The sequence below is a fragment of the Lissotriton helveticus genome, chromosome 2_1 (genome assembly GCF_964261635.1).
Source record: "Lissotriton helveticus chromosome 2_1, aLisHel1.1, whole genome shotgun sequence".
NCBI lineage: Eukaryota > Metazoa > Chordata > Amphibia > Caudata > Salamandridae > Lissotriton > Lissotriton helveticus.
In genome coordinates this window covers 978,902,384-978,925,990 of record NC_136059.1, presented here as the reverse complement: position 1 = coordinate 978,925,990, position 23,607 = coordinate 978,902,384, and the positions used below count along the sequence as shown (strand labels likewise).

The 23,607-nt window shown below is 41.9% G+C and overlaps 1 protein-coding gene across 1 annotated transcript in view; it reads left to right on the top strand.

The window, feature by feature from the left end:
* The window catches only part of DMRT3 (doublesex and mab-3 related transcription factor 3), a 65,150-nt gene extending 46,672 nt beyond the window's left edge, over nt 1-18,478 (top strand). The window contains exon 2 of the mRNA XM_078677403.1: nt 16,898-18,478. Within this exon, the coding sequence (XP_078533529.1) occupies nt 16,898-17,859 (962 nt within the window). The 3' untranslated portion in view covers nt 17,860-18,478. The remainder of the gene's footprint in view (nt 1-16,897) is intronic.
* The last annotated feature ends 5,129 nt before the right edge of the window (nt 18,479-23,607 follow it).

Genomic DNA, 23,607 nt, shown 5'->3' with positions numbered 1-23,607 from the left:
CTTTTATTGATATTGGTTTTCCTTTGTTACCAGCAGTAGGTCTGGTTTAGGTCTCGCCTACATACAACTTTAGCTGTTAGTTGTTCAAAAATGTATTGTGTATAATGCAAATATTTTGAGTTGACTTTGGGTCAGCCCATTGCTCATGATTGGTTGTCTTCCCTGTCTGTCTCGTTTGCTTGCTTCTTAATTATTGTCTTTCTTTCATTTTCTTATGTTTGCTACCCACCCCCGAGCATAGCTGTTTCACAGTGTTTTTGACTAGAGAAGTTGTATCCTTCCACTCCTTACATAAATGGAACTATTTTTGTCTTCTTCTTTCATCTCTCCATCGGAAAACGTGTTTTCATACTCTTTCTTTCTTTTGTTGCTTCCTACTGACACCCCAGAGCCTGTGCTTGTCATGTTGCTCTTCACTTCAGCTCATCCATTGCTTCTGCCACCTCTCCACGCCCTGCTCAGCTTTTTTTTTACTGTTTTTAAAAACTTTCCACCTCCCAGCTTCTTCGGTGCTCCCGAGCCACTCTCTGCTCATTGCTCTGTTGCTCTGCACCCTCTGTGCGTCACTGCTGCTCCTCATTGCTTGGCAGCATTGAGTTGGTCACTCAGCTTCTCCGTTGCTCACCACCCTTCCCTATCCAATAGTTTCACTTTTATTTTATTTTATTTTATTTCTTTTTTCTAGTAGTCTCCTCCTTTCTATATAATTTGCGTTCACACACGTTTTATTTATTTTTTATTTGTTACTCTAAGATGGTACTCTATCATTTTGGAACAATAACTTACAAGAAAAGTAAAACACCCCCACACTGTCTTGATATATGATCGCACATTCATCCTCAAATTGGGGTTAGGTAATTTGCCTTTTTTCTGTTTCTGCCAATGCTGTTCCGCATTTGCAAGAAAGTTACCATTTTCTTTTTGGTACAACAATCCTTGGCAAAGCCTAAAGTTCGGATTATACCTTTAAAATGTGGGACCTATTGACGTTGCCGATTGATTTATTATGTTGACTTGTACATGTCAGATCATCTCGTTTGACCTGCAGTCCTCTCTGTCGATGTCCCATGACCATTTAGCGAACTGTATAGCTCAGATTTCGTTGTGGTTTGCCTATGGCTCTTGATGGGACTGTGCCCTGTCTTCAGTGATCTATGCCTGCTGTGCATAGGTTGAACAACATGCAAAGTAACATGGAGCAAAGTTTGAGTCCTGTAATTGGTCACTGTTGTTTTCCTACTCTGAACGCATCTGATTGACTCTGTAGTTTGATTGAAGAAAGATTATATCATTCCTAGAAGCACATTCATTAAGGCCTTACCTTGAACTTTGACTCACAGTCAAGTCCTATTAAGCCAGTCAAGAGTCAATATCAGGAGCGCAAAATGTCATATCCTTTTTTTTGTAATGATTATTTATTGATTTGCAGGTTTTCAGATCTTTTAATCAAACATACAACGGTTACAGTCCCAAGTTTAACGAGCAAAGTTTGCGGACATAACAGTTGTCGGATGCATTTCTTTCCTCCCCTGTTTAATTTGACCACAAAATAGACAATACAGTGGGCCAGCTGTTTGGGAGATGTGGGACAAACAGAGAAGGGCGGTGGAGCGACCATCTTGATAACATCAGTATAATTTAAAAGTGTTCAACGAGGGTGGATGTCATCATAGACATTTGTTGTAGGACAAGGCAGTGGGATAGGCTGAAACAATTTTTGCTGAACGGTGAGTGTGGCTTTGGTACTAGCCTCTGCCCTTTTGCCCAGTCCAGGTGGCTGTGTATGTTTTACACATAGAGCCTGCCAGGCATCTAAAAGGCTCCTGGGTAAGACAGGAGCTATGCTCCTTTATGCCCCTTATTTTACCTAGAACTATAATGTTCCTTCATCTAGGCGGTGAACATCCACTCACCAGCAATATTTTGATTACTGCATTGACATTGGGCTAGGGGGACCACCTGAGTTGCCCCTCTTTAGCATCCCTTTGGTGATACCATTGTGATACATATATTTTCTGATTTTAAATGATTTAGGAGACAAATTATGCAATTGTGGGTTGCACAAGGTGGATATTTTAATTCTATGAGCAGTTTTTATTTACTTTTAGGGTCCCCCATTCTGAGCCGTCAATAGTTTGCTCTTGTTATTGCTTGACTTCCACAATTTCCCAAAATAATATTCTGTTTTGATTCATTGTTGTTTCCTGTATTGATATGGTTTTATCCATCTTCGCCTATAACTTACTTTTGCACTGATTATGTTGAGTTCCTTTTGTTGAATTCCTCTAGATTTCATGCATCTGTTACTTGTGTGCATGCTTTCCCGCCGCTCCTCATTTTCATTCTGTCATTTGGATCTGGTATGCTGCTGGTCTCTCGTCTTGGGAGAGGTGTGCTGTTGGGACATTGCTATAAATGAACTCTATGAGTTATATTCCGCAGATATCTCAGTGGTCGTGGTGGAAAGAATGTGGAATTGTGTTTTGCTTGGTCGCCTATATTGCTCTTTTGCTTGTTGCTTGATGCTAGGAAGTGACTGGACACAAGTATAAGTGGGAGTATAAGTGGGTTGAGAGGGTCTCCAACACATCAAGAGGTTAACATTTAGTAATTTTAAAAGTAAAAGCTTGGATGAGGCCCTTGTTCACTTTCTGGCCTACCTACATACGCACCTGAAATCACGGGTCAGGATTGGTGGCGGGAGGAGGTGTCCAATGATATTATTGTTGGTAGAGGGGTTAGGCAAGGGTGCGGCCTAGCCCCCCTCCTCTTCATCATCTATATATTAACAACTAGCAGCCCGCCCCAGCGTTGCCTGGGGCAGAAAGGGGCTGGGGGCAGTACACCCGCTCCCGCCCTGACCCCCTCCCGCACCGACTCCCTCCCGCCCCGACTCACTCGCGCCCCCCTCCCGCCCAGACTCACTCGCGCCCCCCTCCCGCCCAGACTCACTCGCGCCCCCCTCCCGCCCAGACTCACTCGCGCCCCCCTCCCGCCCAGACTCTAATCCTAAACCCTTTGCGCCCCAGTACCTCCTCCGAAACTGCTGCCTCCACACCTTTCCTCGGGCCCTGCAAAGATCCCGCAACCTTCGGCAGCTCCGAGCCGCGCGTCAGCGGCAGTAAGTCCTGGGGCAGTAAGTCCTGCGTTCCAGCAACTCTCCGGGCAGTGCGCTCATGCGCGGACCCTCCGCTCCACCGCACTCGTCGCTTGGACTCTCAGAGCCGTAGACATAGAAGAGAGACACGGCCCTGAGAGTCTGAAATCGAGGCATTACTGCACCGCCCTCCTCCTTGTCGTCATGACGCACGTCGCGTCGTGGCCAGCGCTAGGTCCCGGCCGGCGCTACTTTCAGGGGACTACTTTGTTTAGAAACGTAATTTTTTTTAATTACTTTTTTTTTTTAATTTATATAGCCTATGTCCATCTACACACCCTGACATTTACATAGATGTATCGGGTGTGTAGATTGGCGCTGTGGTGCCCGAGTTTACTTGGCCAAAAGGTGCAAGTTCTCTCTTTATAATAGTAGTATAGATTTGCATAGATCATTGACCATACTCACTGACGAAGTGCCCAGAATCAAAGGTAAAACCCTTCCGGTGCTTTTAAATGCAGATGATGCGGTTGTAATTGGACGTACACCCAACGCACCACGCATTTTAGTACAGGGATTTACGGATTTCATGACTGGTTTAAATCTATGTACCAACTTTAGGAAATTATTTATAATGTCCTGTGGGCCAAGGAAATATCCCCTAAGCTTCATTTCCATGGGAGAACAAAAACTAACTTGCACTGCCAAACGATTAGCGACACCTTAAATGGTGTCAATTAGCTGAGCATCAGGAAATAATTAGTTTCATCGAGGGAGACCTGGAAGGGGCCTTAAAGGCTATGGAGGATGTTATACTGAACGGTTCTCCCCCTTACCTTTTACTAGAGGTACACAATAGGCTCTTTACTAAACTGAAGACATATTTCTGTAAACCTAGTTTAGGAAAAAGAAGAACTGCAGCTAAAAAACCAGATAGCTGGTATAATAGCTCCTGTCGCCAAGCTAGGAGGGATTTGGGTCTAGCCTTAAAGTCTAAAGACATGGGTGCAGTAAGACTGGCTCGTGCGAACTACAGGCTCAAGCAACTTGTTGCTAAAAGGGACTGGGAAGAGGGCCTGTGGCAGGATCTGAAAGTGGCGTGCTCTGCAAAGAGTCCCAAACTTTTTTGGGAAATCTTTAAATGGGACAGGGGAGGACATCGAGAGAGCCCTCATAATAATGTTGACCGCAATTCCTGGGCCGACTATTTCAAGCCCCAATATGCTGCTAGTGCCACTGGTAATAGCGATGGAGCCTATCTCCATATTGTGTACAAGGAACCTATTTTTTCCTTGAATGATGTGGATAGGGTGTTGGACCAAGTCACTGAGGGTCGTGCTACCGGCATGGATTGTGTCCCCGCAGATTTATTTCTGAACAACAGAGGGCGCTGGCGATTTTATATCTTGTATGTGGCAAACGCCATAGCCCAAGGGATGGAAGTGCCCATCTCATGGAAAGGGGCAGAAATTGTGCCGGTGTATTAAAAGGGTGATAAGTCACTTACGGCCAATTATAGACCAATAAGTCTAATTGACTGCTTACAAAAAATCATGGGTTTTGGGCAGAATTCAGACCTGGATGAATAATGACAATATTTTAAGTCACCTCCAGGCTGGTTTCCGCCCAAAAACAGGTACCATAGACCAGGTTTTCCGGTTCATCATGTTATACTGGCGTACCGTGGTCCTGGAAAAGGGCACTTTGTATGCCGTTTTTGTTGACTTAAAAGCGGCTTTTGACCTGGTCCCTCGTAATACTCTATGGAAAGTTTTAGCGGATCTGGGGATGGCACCTGAATTGCTGAGTTTGATTGTCCGCTTGCATGAGGATACCTTCACTCGGGTACGGTGGGGTTCCCAGGGGGAGGTTACCGTGCCCTTTCGGGTGGAGCGTGGAGTGAGGCAGGGTTGCGTTATGGCGCCCACCTTATTCTCGCTCTTCGTGAATGGGGTTGCGGATTTATTCTCCCTGGTCCCGACCGATGCCCCTGCGATGTCCGGTGAGCGGGTCCCGATCCTCATTTTCGCGGACGACACTCTCATCATCTCAAAGACCCTGAGTGGACTCCAGCAAGCACTGAAGCGGTTTGAAGATTTCTGTTTGAATAGGGGCCTAGAAATAAATACGACAAAAACTAAGTATATGGTTCTGACTGGCCGTAAAACGTGCGGGTCAAATAGACCTTTTAGAGGGCTGATTAATATCAATGGCTCCCCGCTGGAGCGTGTAGATGCTTTCACCTACCTGGGGGTTACCCTTGGGGTGGTCTAGCCAATTGGACATTGCGGTCCTAAATCTCCGCCAGCAGGCAGGCATCCTTTTGAAAAAATTTACCTCCTCAACAACTAAGCCCATTAGCCCCTTATTGGAAGTATACGGGATGAAGGTCTTAGGTTCGGCCCTATATGGAGCCGAACTCTGGGGTTTTGAAGATCTTAGAAAGCTAACGCTAGCTGAAAATGAATTCCTCTGAAAAGCTACTAGCGTTCCTACAAGTACCCCGTTAATACCGCTAATGTGGGATCTTGGAAAAAAGGCGGTCCAGGATCTTGCCCTTTTGCGTCCAGTCCTTTACTGGCGCCGTTTATGGACAACAGAAGAATTACAGCATTATGCCCAGGGTTTAAGGGAGATAATGGCTAAGGACACGGGCCAAAGAATACATTGGCTTAAGAACATCAGGTCGATACTCCTTAAATTAGGAATGAGTGACTTATGGGAGGACCCGGAAAACGCTCAGTTTCCCTCTAAAAAATTGCTAAAAGAAAAGTATTGGGAGATGGTGATCACAGAAGTAAGGTCAGAGGGTCTCTCCGCTCATTTAACTGGTCGTTTCATGGACATTAAAGCCCAACCAAAACTGGAACAATACTGGGATATTATTTGTAAACAACAGGATCGCAAGCTCTATTTCCAGCTTAGGGTAGGATCACTCCCAGTAAGATCCTTTACGGTTAAATGGGCAGATAAAAGTGGAAACGACAGTTGTCCCAATTTTGGGGAGGACCAAGAGTCAATTAGTCACTTTTTATTTTTTTGTCCCCTGTACACTGCCCCCAGAACTATGTGGATCAAGCCAAATATGTAAACTGCTTGGGATACACAGACATGCTGAGGCTTTGAGAATTTTAACTACAGACCCGACGCCCAGAATCGCTGTTGCTGTGGCTAAATTCTTGAAATGGGCTTGGGTAATCCGCACAAAATATACAGCGGTAACTATGTGAAGATTAAGCTGTATTTGCCCATGTATACTGGGGCTAACCCTTGTGAATTTTTGTGCAATACTCCTCTGGATAAATGTATGTTGATGAACTTGTTTTTATCCTCTTTTTAAACTGTAATTCGGCATAGTCTATTCTAGTTTAATACTTTTTAAAATATTTATTGTATGGATTTTTTATGACTTTTTAATTAACATTTGTGTAAATATATGTATGTATACTTTTATGACTTAATTGTCGAATAAAGTTTGTGAAAAAAAAAAAACTTGTACTGCCACTTTTCCCTATCTGGGATGGTCTTTGCTGCGAACGGCACCTGGTCTGAACATATGGTGCAGTGTAAGAATAAGTTCTCAAAGGCCTCTAACTCTATCCTCAGTCTCCCCCGCCCAAAAAGATCGGGGCAATCCCAGCGGTCTTAAAGGTTTTTAAATCACAGTGCATAACAATAGCCACCTACGGCTCAGAGACTTGGGGCATTGCTAAAAGCTCTAGTGTTCAATTAGAGTAAAATAGATTTTGCAGAAAGCTTTTGGGTGCACCAATCTCTACTCCTCAGTATATATGTCACAGTGAATTAAAATTAAGTTATATCAAAGATTTTATAAGGGCACGCCCTTCTTTGTTTTGGTTAGCTATAATGAAAAACACTGCAGCATCTCTCACTAGTGAGATAATAGACGATTGTATTAGCAGTGAGTAAGGAATGGATATCCCATGGCTCACTGGGTTCAATAGGAGCCTGAAAAGTGTCAACTTTGAAAGATTGTTTTTAAGCCCAAAGACAGCTGAGACTGTAGATATAAAAGTCATTAGGTCAGCACGGTATGCACTTTATGTGTGGAAAGACTAGAGAGAGAATCAAATAAACAAACTGTTGCCAAATTCAGACCCATAGAGCAAACCAAACACTGCTTGCCTAGCTACATTACATTACCGATGTCGCGTTGGGAGAGAGGACTTCTCTTTCGTCTAAGAGCTGGGACTGTAAGATACTTGCTTTGTTTTCCCCTTGGGTACAATGCAAAACTTGATTACCTGCCATGCCCATGTGATGGACAGAGCAGACAAACACTTTTACATTTCCTATTCTTTTGTAAATATTACATGAAATATGCACAATGGCTGCTAATTGTTTTACTAGGTAGTTCATCTGTTTACTGCTCACTATACTATGAATTTTGATTATGGTATTTAATTGTTTATTGTGATTTTAATCCTTGTTTATGCTCTACTTTTATGGATACTGTGTTATCCGAATAAAGTCTTTTGGATTTGGATTGGTTAACATTTAGTAATGAGTTGGAACTTGGAACCATCTATGTCAGATGGTATTAGGGTTGAAAAATACATTGTGACACAATAATCCATCACTTAAAAGCTGAGAAACTAATGTTCAGAAGATTATTGTTTTTCTCTTTTAATTACTAACTACACATGCTTCTAAGTAAAAGATTAGTGATTTCTGGAAAACACTTGAAAGGGATAAACACTGTTTTAAATTGATATCACGCCCTTAAACCACCTATCTACAAGTGGGTAAGAGTCAGAAATTTTCAAATCAACCACAAAAGACTACTCCAGGAATGAAAAAATCCAATAACCATGTGCTAGGCAGTTTAACAAAATACAAAGAGTCTTTAAAATGCAAAATGGCTCGATATTCAGTCCTGTACCTCTAGTACTACTAAAACTGGAGGCACCTGTAATTGGGAGAAGTGTGGAGTTTGAATTACTCAGATTATGAGTGGGAACCTGAGCGTTCTCTTTGAAATAAGAAATTTCTAGGGGAATCAGGATTACCACAACCAATGCTCCCAGTTACTACACATTTCTCTACAGTATTTCACCTGAAATCTCAGAGCGAAATGCAGCAGATCTGCAGCATCTTGGAATTCCAAATTGGGACGGTATTTTACCAGCACCATTAAAATTACAGGAGCTCTTGTAATGTGTCCCCAAAGGTCAACCAGATATGCCAAGATCTTCAAACTGACCTGAGAGGTCTATAGAGAGATCAGTGGGCAAGAGAATGGAACAAATGGGGAAGTTACCTGAGGATGCCATCAGGTCCTCTGTGATGACATTGTGACTGCTTTGGGGCAGTGGGGGTATGGAATATCAAGTAGGAAATATCGAGATTCCAGAACATTGTAGACAAAATACAGAGCACCGAAATATCAGCAGATAAGTATATTTATATCTATATTTATAGGTGCATAGATGTGGAGTTCAGTATAGTAAATCTATGCTTACCTATATATAATTGCCTCCTTGATAATTTGGTCCTTAATCAATATGTTGGTTTCCATATGCTGGTATCACAATATTACTTACTCAATATTGCATACTACAGCTTTTGGGGCTGCCTAACGCGTTTGGCTACATGTCAGTGTCAAGTCATGATACATTACGGAGTCATGGGTTTGGGAAGACCGTAACATCCTCGCTTTGTCACTTTGGTTTAGGGAATGGTCACTCTGTACCTTTATAAGAGTCCTGTCACCTAATGTAAGTGGATAATCCATTCACTGAGGTTTGAAAGGTGAACAAGGAAGGCCAGCTTCCTGCCTTGGTTTTGTATTATGCAGTTGGCTTCACTGGCAACCTCTGGATATCAGGAGGGAAGGAAGAAAACAGAGACACGTTAATTGTTACAGCATTTTTCTTCTTTCCTTAAATAACTTTAGGCTGGATTTGTATTTAGCCCGTGAAATATAACGTCATATATACGGTAATTGCAGTATTAACACAATACCTTTGGGTACTTTTTATTCCCCAGGCCATGTGGAAATACACCAGCCTCTGTTTTTTGAGTAAAATGTAGGAGTCCCAAAAAAACGGGTGTATTGCAGCTTATGTAAGGCCGCCCTGCACCAGTCTATGCTAGTTTGGAAATTCCAAAATATCAAGAGAAGGGAGGAAGAAACAGTGATTAATTCTGCTTTCATGCTTAATAGTTTATAATCAAAAGAGAATGAACCACTTATCTTGAAAAAGCCGGGGTCTGTAAGTGTTGTACAAAGGCCCTCAACACTCTAACCCGTGGGCAGCAGTATATCTTGGTTCTACGCTTGAGAAGGTTAGGTGATTGGTTTTCTCATTCGGTCCATTTCTACCTGAGTTTACCGTTCTCCAGGCAGTCAACCTTCCTCCACTTGGAGGGAGACGATCTGGTTCTTTGACGATCGTGATTTCGATAGTGTTAGCGGAAAAAAGTGATAAATTAAAAATACCTCCTATCCTGTAGTCTTGTTTTATTCGTCAGGATGGGGTACGATTAAAAACAATGTGTGGTGCTCTGGTGGATGTGTGAATGGTCCACCGCACCTATATAATGATGTTTTCAGTGGTTGACATGTTTCAGTCCATGGGTGTCTCTAAAGATTGGTGGACTTTCGTCAGGACCTTAGTCACAGCGATAACGTGATAGATTGCTTTGACACATTGGGTAAGCTAATGTCACTTACTCATCTTCGCCATGATTTCATGTATTCAACGGTTTTATAGGTTATTGTTCTACCTATAACTTTATGGGTGTGTAATTGAACTCCATCGGGTGCCGTGGGAGCTCTCTAGACCTGGGTCGCAGTAAGAAGCTACAACAAGGACATGCAAGTAGCATTCTAGAGAGATCCCGCAGCACCCGATGGAGTTTAATTAAACTGTGTATGAGGGCCTTTGTACAATCTTGGAAATTCACCAGCTTTTGTATTTCTAATGAAATAAACAATTAAACATTTTTTGCTAAAATGTAGGAGCCCTAAATAAACGGGTGTATTATAGCGTTTTTTAAGGCACTCTTGCACTGGTCGACGCTGGTCTTGTGTATATCTGAGCAGGACTACACTTACCATGTAGCTTAGCTAAGGGCTACATTGTGGGTTATTCCGCAACAGTCCAGCATGTGACTTTTAGGAGGCTTTCCTCGCTGCATAAATGTGTCTGTCCCTTGTGTCTTTGTAATTGGTCGTTATGATTTTATGTCCATACATCACCAAATTTCATTTACTATTTATTTTCCTTTTTGTATTTGTACAGAGGCTCACAAACGCCATTCGAAAGACCAACCCTTCGCTCACCAGAATTAACATCATATTGGTATTGAATGTGTGATTGCTTGATGTGTACGCATGAAGTCAGGGACTAAACATACCAAAATATAAGGATCCCGTTCCTGAAGAAAGCCTCAGACCTTCATAGGCTTCAGATAGGGCTGGAATATGTTGACCTGTCAGATGTAGTAGCAATAATACTCTCCAATTGCATCCACATTTAAGTTTTAGCCACGTCATCACCACCTGTTATTACAGATGTTAGTTTCGTCGGGTAGGTGAGCGAGATTTTTATGTTTGTTCTTTGTCTGGATCCTTTACCCCTTATCCTTGCAAGTACCCTCAACACATCTGAGGGCCCGTCTGCCATTAGAGGATTCTTTAGCGAGTGCAGGAGGACCGATGATGAAGCATGACACTCAGGGGGGTGCATTAAGTCATCCCACATATTTTTAAGAATATTCCACAGGTCCTGTTTTTGTAGACATTAGGGACATTTTGGTACTAACAGGAATATGGTATAGTTCAGAATCAAGAACATAGAGGCGCTAGCACTTCAAATTAGTTCTTCAAACAGACTAGCACCTACTACAGGCATGAAGGAAAAACTCCATGGTTTGTTCTCCACAGAAACGCCACCTCCATTACACCATCCAGTGCGCCTTATACTGACTTACAAGTGTGCTTGCCGAGACATGGAAAGGGTGGGAAAGAAGAGGTAACTCAAGAGCATAACATCTCACTGAAATACACTGTGTGAAAAATGTGTGGGAGCCAAAGAAGACTGAGCTTCCCCTCTTCTTAGATGTAATACATTAACATTGCTAATGTGTTGGGGTCACGCTCTCCAAAATATCCAAATCTAGTACCCAATATTTACTCAGATTGAAGCGTGCAGAAGGGTACACTCTCTGATCCTTGAGTGTGTCGAAAGACGAACCTGGAGGGGATAAAGAAAATACAGAAATGAAATCAGTGCAAGTAGCGACCAAGAAAACCAAGGGCAAGAATTCTCAGATGCCAACAACGTAGGTATTGGTATAGAAAACAATGGTCCTAGACTACTTCTAGTTGATTTTTAGTTCTGAAAGGTATTATTTAATTCAAGAATTATATAAATGGAACACATAAAAATCCAATTGCATCATATCTGTACCCCAATTCTATCTCAATTCAATTAAACATATCCTCAAAATGACACAGAAGCACCATAAATAGCTCTAATAGTGACTGTTTAATTTCTACGTTATTATAACAGATCACTGTAAACAATGCTTCAAAACAGAAAAAAGGCGTTGCTCCAAGTGGAGTGTGAGGAAGAAGAGTGCTTGTGAAATAGAACGGATATATAGGCAGAGAAATCAAAGGATAATTTTGAACAATCAAGTTTACATAGTAACGTCCTTTGTAAACTGGTTGTGGTTTACAGTAGCACCAGTCTTACAATTGGGCCTGTCTCTCATGGATTTACAAGTGTTTGCGGTTTCCTGATAGCGCAATTTATGATTTTGGAAAAGGTTGAGAAATGAGAATGGAGAGACATGCACAAATTCTTAGTTCAAAGAGAGAATTTTGGGATAAAAAGACTTGACACACTCAATCCCAATGGGTTGAATGACAGAATGTAGTTCAGTTGTTATCTATGAAATATGTGTGGAGGACCTCCAAAGCGATTGTATGAGAATACATCTTAAGTTGATATGTCTTGCATCCCGTTCGACAGTTTTTATATAGGTTGAGCACTTTATGAAGATATGGTTCATGGGTAATTTCATTAGTCTCAAAATCTATTCATTTCACTCGGTGGTTCTCACTTCGATTTGAGCTCTTGTGTTATTTAAGCCGTTTCCATCCGTTTTTATCTTTTCTTCTGAAAAGCTGGTTCTCTATTTGACTGCCCTATACTTGACAGCATACTTGGTTGCTGTCCACGTAGTTACTTTTTACACCAGTTTTGGTGTTTTCTTTACACTTTTAACTTGCAAGTATCCTTATAGTGAACACTTTAGGATGGCTGCCGCCGAACCTTGTGTTCCAGTCGGTCTACGTTCGAGAACCGTAAGCACTCTGAGCGTTATCTAAACCCACATTTCCTATTTACGTGTTCACTTTTGTAAAGCACGTCTGTGCGCACATGAGTGGCCCCGAAAGTAAGTACTGCTACTTAACCTTTGGAGGTTTTTCATTGAGTTATTGTGTTTCACCTTGGTTATTTTTGATCACCCCGTCTACGGGTTCTAAATTCATGCTGCGCTTAAACAGACTATCTTTCATGGAGATAAATTTGATCACACGGGTCACTTTGCATGGAGCTGTTTCACGTTTTTCTCACTGTGTGTGTATAGTTTACACTTAGAGCACCCAATATTTACTTATGTCCAGTGTGATCATCGCAAACTTTAGTAGAATGGACAAACAGATATCTTGGATCACTTGGGAGATGAGGATGTTCGAACACTGTTTTGACCTCTTTCCATGCTGACATGTTTTACACTCTGCATTGATTGATAACATGAAAATAAGATGTATGATGTTTCTAGAAGGTGTCTAGAATGTGCATGTTCTTGTACAGTCCCGTTAGGAGGCCTATATTGAGCTTCTGGTACTTTGTCTGAGAAATGGCTGATTTTGGCTTAAGTATTCGTTATTTCCTCACATATATGTAATTGATTTTCAGAACTTTTGTTCCCTAATGAAGGGCTTCCGTAGTCTGAAATGCATTGGGTTGGGATGACATGAGATTGAATGTTACTATTGAAAACTGAAAGGAAAGAAAAGAATGAATCATTTTTCTGGAAAAAGTGGCATGACAAATAAGAATACAACCTATTTGATGAATTAAAAAGTTTAAAGCTCAAAAATTGGATGACTTTTTGATTTATTGTGAACAAGGATCCCTCAGAAACGAGGGACATTTTGCAGTGCTGAAGGGGACTCCAGTTGGGGAAAATTTTCTTCATTTATATGTTAACATTGCACATGACACATTTGCCCTCATTACAATGACGGTCGTACAAGCGCCTGGCTGTCATCGTATCGGGATGGAGACCGCTCGACCGCCCGACATGTAGTCGGTGGTGCCACCTGCCTTATTACGATCCAACCAGGGTGAAGACGGTCGGACACATGTCTTTCACAATTTCGGCTTATGCTGCGGGCTGAAAAAGGGCCGCAGCACAAGCCACAATTGAAAAAGCTATGTTTTGAATCACCCATGCACTGTGTGCCAGGCACCTGTGCCTGGCACACAGTGCATTGATGTTTGGGGGGACAAAACCCAACCACATCATTATGCGGCAGATGGGCCGCAACCTCCATTGTCGGACAAGCTGCCACCGATGGCCTGTTGGTGGCGATCCGTTCAACATCATAATCGGGCCAATAGTATTGCATGAACATGTCCCAAAATCAAAGAATTTGTGAAAACCTTATGAAATAGCTCCTTCTGGAAGCTTAACAGTCTACAGCGGTCTGTAAGATATCTTATTTGGTTAATCATGAGACAGAGGTAGACTTTGTGGTATTCTCGTATAAAAACAGACATTCCATGTTTGAGCAAGTTGTGAGTGCTAGCACAAGTGGCCAACTGCATGAAAGCAGAGGCGCAAGCGGGAAGCTTACCAAAAAGTCAAAATAAAAATATTTAAATTTTTCAGAAGATTTGTATCATTTCATTTTTTGAATTAATTGTGTCTACTTGGTCACAGGGAGCCAGCGAGGTTGTTTTAAAATTGAAGATCGTGTTGCTCGAGTGTTGACAACTACAATGATGAGTGCAGATTATTTTGAATTTTCTGGAACATGGAAATTTGTTTCCAGACAGTCGGACGTGCAAAGAATTAACGTAGGAAAAAATTGAGTTAGCAAAAAAATTATGTGGTAAAAATGTCCACTTTGTAGACAGCTATAACTGAAAACCCTTAATGAACTTTTTTAACGGACCAATGGGGTCATTTAGGCTTTTGCAGAGTGGGTGAACAGCTATAAATTGGTGGATCTCACGCTTCTTGAAATTCACAGTTCCCTCACCCCATTTAAAAGTCTTTCATAGGCATGCAGGTCATATTGGCAGTTGATCCACCCTACATAGGGTGGGCTGACCATCACTGAATTTTTCTATCCTGGTCTGCCATCCAAGTCCTGCCTATCCGAGGCAGGGAAATCAAACTATAACCTCGACGTGCAGGGACAAAACTCACAAGAGAGTTTTGGCCATTGTTTTTTTTCCCTTAAAAACCAACTCCCACAAAAACAACATGATGCTTGTTCTGCAAAGTGCTCTGCCTTCAGAACAACTACAGTGCCAGAAATTGTGCTGAAAGCATAGAGATCTCTGCCGTGATACCGGGGAGCAGAGGCCATTTATACCCGGGAGGCCTTCCATGGTATAAATGACCCCACAAGAATGAGTGAGTGTACTGCATTAGCTACTAATGGAATTATACATGGTGAAAAGTTCTACGTTGTCAGCTTTTGCTCCATTGAGAAGTAACAAAAGTTTAGCAGTGCTGTAGCATTTACTGGGCCCAAAGTCAATGAACTATGGTTTTTTGATTATCAAATGAGCATACCACTCTCCCTTGGTCCTCCGATGGACCTTGCTTTGTGCCGAGAGGGGTTGGATGTAAGGGAGCCAGCAGTCATCCAATGAAGACCAGGAATTGGATAACTGAACTACAAACTAGAAATTAAGCTCATGTAAATTACTCTTATAAAATGCTATAAAGATAAAGCATTACTATAGCAAACCCAAATCCCCTGAAGAAATGTAGGCGAGCCAAAAATCATACACACTAAAAGCTCAGATGAGGTAATGGAGAATAAAATCATTAGATTTTAATGCTCAGTAATATCTCTAATAGGATCCTTTCTGATCATCGCTTAACAGGATTAAGAATGCACATTTATTTGGACAGAAATAATGAAGATAGTGGAGACGATATGGAGATATTTAGTATAATTAATCATCATTTACACGTTTCTAATGCACGTTAATAAAAAAGTACTTTCTAAATTAATAAATCACTGTCTAGGTTACTTGTACAAATTATATCATCTAGTCAAATTCTTTGAATGCATGCTTTTACGATGCAGTAACTAAAATTCTCTCATTTTGCAAATTTTTCTCGAATTTGTGGTTGGTGCACGTTTATTATTTTTCTCTCAAAAGATGTCGTAATTCGGTTTATACTTTTGAAGGCGATTTCCTCTCGATCAGTAGTGTTAAGAATGATCATACTGTTCTACTTTTAGTGGGTGAAATTTGTGAACATTTTAAATAGAGGAGCACTAGGGGCCCGATGTAGGTGGCAAATACCGGTCGGAAACGGCCGAATTCGGCCGTTTCCGACCGGTATTTGGCATCTTGAGATGTAGGGGGCCAGATTTTACAGATTCTGTAAATTTACCGAATCGGTAAATTTACAGAATCTGTAAAATACCGAATCGGTATTTTTACCGATTCGGTACCTTCCAGATGTAGGTGGGACTCTTCTGAGTCCCAAAGGCCCTACAAATTCGGTATTTTACCACCCAATCCAATTGGGTGTTAAAATACCGAATTCAGGTGTCCATGCACATGTGTGCATGCACACCTAGCCACGTGACAGACAGACATGCCCTTAGGGCATGTCTGTGTGCCACATGGCGCACATGCCTATTTTTGGGGTGCCAGAGGGTGTCAAAGTGACACCCCCTGCACCCTTGCCAAATTCGGTATTTATCGATTCTGTAATTACAGAATCGGTATTGCCCATTGATTCCTATGGGCTTCAAGGCCCATAGGAATCAATGGGCAATACAAATAATACCGATTCGGTATTTACAGATTCGGTAAATACCGAATCTTAACGATTCGGTATTTACAGAATCTGTAATACCTACATCTCCCCCCTTCATATTTACCGACTCTTAAATACCGAATCGGTAAAATTCGGTATTTAAGAGTCGGTAAATATGAATTACCTACATCTGGCCCTAGATTATGTTGGGTTCTTTCTAACCTTTCCCCAAATTTTGCATCATCAGTACACCTGTGGAAAGTGCCCCAAACGGATGGAGACCTGCTGTATTTTTAATGTTATATTTTATTAAAACGAATTCAGAAGGATATGTACATCTTTGCTCCTGTAAAGCTATACTTGCACCCACACCATTATTTTGATAGGAGGAAGCAAAGGAATGAAACTCTGGCTAATGCAAATATTGTTTTGAACAAGGATGTTACTATTCTGACAATGAGTATTCAAACAAAGATACGCACAGTTATTCTCGTTTTTGCAATTGAATCAATGAAAGGTTTACTCAAAGGTCAATGTTTTAAATGTAAAATTTGGACAGCTACTTTTGATTCGAATTAGAGAAGAGGGAAATTGTAAAGCTAATCAGGTTGTTGTGTAACGCCTCACAATCCTTCCTGCAAAGTATTTCTAAACCAATAGCAAGAATTAAAGAATTCATGTTAAACCTTCTACTCTTGGTATAACCAGAAAATTAAACCCGTGCTTCTTTCTTTGCAGATTTATCTGAAGAGCGAATGGCTGACAGCAGCGGGACCGAGAACGTTGATGCCTACAGTGACAAAGAAGCTGACCAAAGGAGCTCGCCTGACGTGCCCAAAGCTAAGACGTGCTTCAGCCCCGACAGTCCGGACGAAGTTTCAGTGGATGAAAGTGGTTACTCTCTGCCGAAGAATGGCGGGAGTGCAGAAAGCAGCGCAGAGAGCCCCAAGTACCAACCTGAGCCAAACCACCTCCTGATTGAAGGCCCATCAGGGACAGTGTCCCTACCCTTCAACTTGAAAGCCAATAGACCACCACTTGAAGTGTTAAAAAAAATATTCCCGAACCAAAAGCCAACAGTTCTGGAGTTGATCCTGAAAGGCTGTGGGGGGGACCTGGTGAGCGCTGTGGAGATCCTTCTCTCCAGCCGATCTTCAATCACTGGTGACAGAACTTCTGCAGAACAGGATGGCCTGGTACTACCGACCAACAGCCATATATTTGAACATGCTCTTGGCTCCTACCCAATCTCTTCCTCTAAATGGTCTGTAGGATCAGCCTTCAGAGTGCCGGACACGTTGAGGTTCTCTGCGGATTCCAGTAGTGTTGTTCCGAATCCTTTGGCAGTTCCTCTGCAGCATCCCTTCCCACAACCACCACGGTATCCTCTGATGCTAAGGAATACTTTAGCAAGAAATCAGGCAAGTCCATTTCTTCCCAATGATGTGACCTTGTGGAACACAATGACTTTGCAGCAGCAGTACCAACTGAGATCTCAGTATGTCAGCCCTTTCTCGGGCAACACAGCAAGCGTCTTCAGAAGTTCCCCTGTCCTTCCCACGCGCCCTTCTGAAGATCCAAGGATCTCCGTTCCAGATGATGGATGCCCCATTGGGTCCAAGCAGCCCATTTACACAGAAGACGACTATGATGACCGCTCGGATTCTTCAGACTCCAGAATACTCAATACGTCCTCGTAGAATGGCCAGCGACCCATTCTTGAGAACAGCTGACACTTGACTTTGTTTTTGAGAACTAGAACTAAATTCACACAAAACTATTTAAGCAAACATGGTATCATTCAGCTTGAAACTTTACTGTAGCAATACTACTTAACTTATTTTTTTCTTACACTTTAATGGGAAATTCCTGTTTGCAGTAAATTTATGCCAACATGAATATGCCAGAAGAAAAATGAAATGTGAAACAATCAGAAATCAAAACAGGCATTGGGATCAAGTGTTAAAAGTCTGGATTTTCTCCTGAAGTAGTATTAGCTGGAACGTTCGATTAGAGTAAACACTTGAATGTAGGTTCAGCGTTGCAGACTTCTCAGGACTATCCTAGAAGGAAGGTTCAAGAGATACATATCACACCATAAAAACCACTGCTTTAAAGTCTTCCTGAACTTGACTCTAACAGTACAAGGTACAAGAACTGCGCTTGTGTTACTGAAGCCTGGCCTTTTAAAGATAACTACTTCAGAGGGCGCTTCTTGTCAAGTAGCTGGGACATACTTATAAATATTGTCAGTGTAAAATGAATGGCACTTGTGAATTGCATGTAATGTATTGTGAAATGAACACACGATTAAACATTGCCGGGTTAATGTAGCATGCCAAGGACTGTAGAAGAAATAAACAAGGATGTGCTCGAGTCATGCCAATGATAACCGTAGAAACCAGCTTTGTGTATTTACATATCTGAGCGGTACCTCTTGCTCTGTGCCATGGACGCAGGGCCGCTGTGTAGTGCTGGGTTCTCTTGTAGGGCTGTGGGCTTCACTGAAAGGGAGATGCCCATAAAACAGAGAGATGTCTGAGATAAGTGCAATAAGAGCTCCAGTACTCCCACCTGAACTTTATTCATATTTCATTGGCTGACCTCTGGGCGCCCATGTCAACAATGGGTGCCAACAGCTCTGAGAAGCAGGTAAGAATTGTTGTAACTCAAGACACAATAACCAGATCCATACATTAGAACAGGAACATACGGAGCAGGAACACGTGAGGACTGTGTGGGGTATATGCAGTCATTCATGATGGTTCTTCCACACAGTTATATATATTAGGGGCCGATTTTAAGTCAGGCAGAGTGGTATCTCTGCAGGGGTAACCCCTCAGACTCATTTCGAGTTGACCGATTGTCGACTCATACCTGGTAACTCCAACTCTGTTGACACACTAAGATTCCCTCTGCTGAAAGCAGGGAGCATTTCCGGGCAGGAACTGACCCAGAATTGCTATTTCAGGACCCAAATGTCATTCCCCATTCTGGTTCCAAAAAACGACAAAAATTGCATGCTGCAGGTGCAGGAATACTGGATAGAAACAGTGGCATAGCAATGGTACCATGGGCCCTGGTGCAAGCATGGTAAATTGGGTTCCCGCTCCAAAGGTTGGGTAGTTAAAGACAGCCATATGGGTGCAATGGGCCTCTAATACCCCTGGGCCCCACTGTCACTGCACCTGCTGTACTGTTGATTACAACGTCCTGGGTTGAAATTTTGATGGCTGCTCCGGTATATTTCTGTGCTCCATTTGTAATCAGGCCTCTAGTGGTAAACCTATGGCCTTTAACCACTGCTTCTACTAGTAAGGCCAATCATTTTATCAGTCTTGGATGGCAAGTCTGTAAAACCAACATATAATTAAATTGTTAAAACACATTTTTAAGTATGGTTGCAGGAGGTACGTTAACATAACACACAATGCATAATTGACACAATTCAATATTCCTGCTTGCATAATCCTTGGTCACATCCAGCGTGAAAAAATCTAGCAGGGAAGTCACTAATAAACACATAAATAACATAAAATTGTATTTATATTGCCGCAATCCTGCATTTGTAAATACTTAGCATTGTTAGAATGGGAGAGTGGCCCCTACACAGAATGCACGCTTCTGCTATGGTACAAGATGGCGGATTCATGGGAAAGCATGTGAAAGTGTACAAAGAGCATTGTTCGATAGTGCTAAGTCACGAAAGGTGACGCAAGTGGGCGGAAAGTGTTGGTGAAGTATTTTCTTTCCACTGCAAAACATTTTTAAAAAGAAGCCTTGAAATAACAAAAACTGTGCTTTTTGCTACTTCATTCTACTTTGTGTCGAGGTGGCATCCCATGGGGGTAAATGGGCGTTCCCACACGTCCACCCATCGTTTTTGACACAAAGCCCTATCTACGAACAATGATAGGGTTTTGTGCCAAAAAATAACACATCCTCAAGGTAGGCATTTGCAAAATCTTTTAATTTCTCCAAACCTTTCCCACATTACATGTGTGCTGCATTTATCGCACTCCTCTAATATGGGAAACGTTTTAAGCCCTTCGCCGCTGCGCGAATTCCGCCGCGGCGCTTCGGTGCTCATGACGGCGTGGCGGGCGTCACGGGTGGTGTGTGCTTATGACGGCGTAGTGCTGTTATGACTGTGCCCGCTCATTAATTTGCCCAGACAGGTGGGGAATTAGTGCCACGTGGGCGGAGAGGCAGAGGCATGACGGCACCACGCCGTCATCAGCACAGGGCTACCGTGACTCATGACGACGTGGTGCCGTCATGAGCATGCAAGGGGTTAAGTATGCTCATACATAGTATTGTGTACTGAAAGGATAGCCTTATAGTACAAAACCTACTCTGGACATCACACATTCACCTTTGTACTGTGGTGCGGGTGTTGCTCTAAGTAGCCTGAAAGAGCGCCAGTCCTTGCGAAAAGAGCATAGACACCACAAAACTGCTGATTGTCTTTTTTGCATCTATCTATGCCAGCCTGTCCCTTTCACCCTTCCACCACCACTTGAGATGAATCTAGTGGGAGCTAGTTAGGTCTGCATAAGTCTCATAAGTTGCCGGGGAATGCAGAATGACTAATTCTTTAAAGCATCGCACAACAGCAGGAGTAATGGATGACAGCAGGATGCTTGACAAGAACGGTAATGTGGCACACATAGTACCTCTTAAATAAGAAACACGAAGGAATCACAATGCAGTGCACTTTTCTGGCTTCCCATGCATCAAACAGTCACTGTCCATGGTTTCCCATTGTAAGCTCCCCATCATGTTTGTTGATGGACTTAACCAAAGCTGCAGACATCCGTTATCTCCTCTAGTAGTACATTGTTGTCTCCCAATCCAAAACTAGCATTTTCAGGCTTGACCCACCCTAGATCACCCCAACTACATGTTCTTGGCTCTGTACACATGTTCCTTCAGCTATCTGTCCAAAGAACCGGTCTGGATTGACCGAGAGAATCTTCTCATGTTAGTAGGAGCATGAAGTATTGACAATTACACCAGAATTCGCCCACATTATTGTGCTGTGAACATGCTCTCACGTTATAGAAATTGTGTCCTTCTTGCTGAGCCCCTCCCTGTCCCATACCAATAGGGCTCCTAAAAATACAGATTGTGTACACTCACACAGGGCTGGTGAAGTGCAAACTTGGAAGATTGATTCAGACAAGGTATATTGGAGCAGGTGAGAAGGCAGTCAGACTTCTAAAATTGGGTCAGGACTGCCAGAATGACTGTATTGTACACACAAGGCAGCCTAAAGTGCTCCACCTTAGTAAATATGGTGCTGTTCTGCTCTCTTCCTTTCACCCTCCACAGCATAGCAACTGCGCTGAGTTGCGTTAAGTTTTTGTAAATTTACTCCAGTAGGTTGTACAGAAAGGGTAGTCTCCAGTACAAAACCTATGCGAGTCATTATGCACACACCCTTCCTCTGTACTGCAAGGCTGTTTATGTGGACCTAGACAACCTGAGATTGTGCCAGGGCTTGGGAAGAGATTAGCAGCACCATATCTTAGTTCATTTTGTGCTTTTCTGCTCTCTCTTTCACACAACACAATGCAGCAACTTTAGTTGTGAAGCAGCGGAAATGTGGGGAAATTATATATTCATCCCACATAACCAAATTAATAACTGCTAGTCATTTCACTGATGTAACTAAGATTTTGCCCATACCAATAACTGGTTCTCCGATGAACCTTTTGAGAGTTGACAGGGACTGACAACTGTTAAGATGGATTATACCCCCCTTATGAAGACCTACAACAAAGGGGATATTATAAAACAAACTATACATTATATGTACAAATCACATTAATCTTGATGATTAATAAATGACAGACTCAGTTTTACTATTCCATTAGCTTTATCAAATTCTTTTGTAAGCAAATGAAATGGTCATACAAAGTCAGAGTTTCAAAATATAGACCATCATACAAGAAAGTAATTCACACTAACATCTCATTTAGATGAGCATGAGGGAGTGGATAGGAAGAGTGACAAAAGAGCATTGTAGCAAATCAATGCAAACAGATTATCATATGAACCTAAGGAAACACTATAGCACAGTGTGCTAATAACCTGAAGAGCTAACTCTCCAGCCGGAAGGGAAAGCTGGGGCAGCCTCACAAGGATATAAGGAGCAAAGTTTAAGAGTCAGGTTCAGTCAGTTTCAGCCAATAGAGCTTAAGGAAATAGTTCTCACGTCTGCCTAAGCTACACCTCACATGCCAGAGAGAATTCTAACACAAATAATTATTTCCTACATGTTAAAGTCCATCCCTAAATTAGTAGCGATGTCTAAGCAATTCACAGTTCTCATTGGTTCAGTAGCATGGGGTGTTCAGTCACACCACTTCCGTCGCACCTCACTTTAACAAGTTCTTTGTTATGAGCTATACGGTCATCTTCGTCCTTCAGTAGAGGAAACCACGATATTACTCTTCCTTGACTTGCGCACATTTTTAGACAAGTTGCAACATTTACTAGAGCAGTTATCCATAAAACTAAACACTTCCCCGGACAGTAGGAAGTTCTGTACGATACCTCAACCACGTAGCCGTCGACAAGAAAAGAACACAATAATCATAATGAAGGACGAATAGATTTCTCTGCTGCAGCCTATGTTAAAAAGCAAATTAAATCCTAACAGTGTTTTGAGGCCTTCGCTGTAAAGCGTGCAGTTTCCCCAGAAGACATAAACAGATTCAGGTATTTGTTCACATGTAAAGCTCCATTTCTTAAATTCATTTTAGTCTTCATAATATTCTGAAATTAATGCAAACATTTTCAATGATTATTCTATGTAATTAATGTTACTCGCTTTAAACTCTTTTTGCCAATGCGTTTCATTCATGTTGCACATGAAAAACAAAACCTCTTTAACATTATTTCTCTGCTGTCTCTAATGCAGAAATTATTTGTGGCCTACAGAAACCATTTGTCATTTTCCTGCACTTTTCTTGATTCTCTTCCCAAATACCCAATGTTCATATTTTCTCTGTTAATTTCACAACTCGTGTTAATGTTTTCACATAAACTGAGGTTTAATCAGAGTAGGTTTTATTTATGAAAATCGTGCTCCATCAATCCCCCCTTTGATGGCTACTTAAGCCATCATAAATCCAAAAATCTGATTACAATCTGAGTCGACTACAGCATAGTCGTCCTGATCTGTTTCAACTGTACCCCATCTATATTTTCATTACCTCATTATAGTTTCTTTTTCTGTCCTCCATTTCTATATTTTATCTCTTTTTCTCTTCTTGGCTCCACGTTTTGTCTCTACTGTTTTACCCTTACACTTGCAGCATTTATATTTCAGAAAAAGCATTAGTATTCCAGTAACAGTAGCAATAATAGGTGTTAGTATTCTCCCTAACAAGCTATTACCAAATGTTAAAAAACAATCTCCTGCAGAGGAAAAACCCATA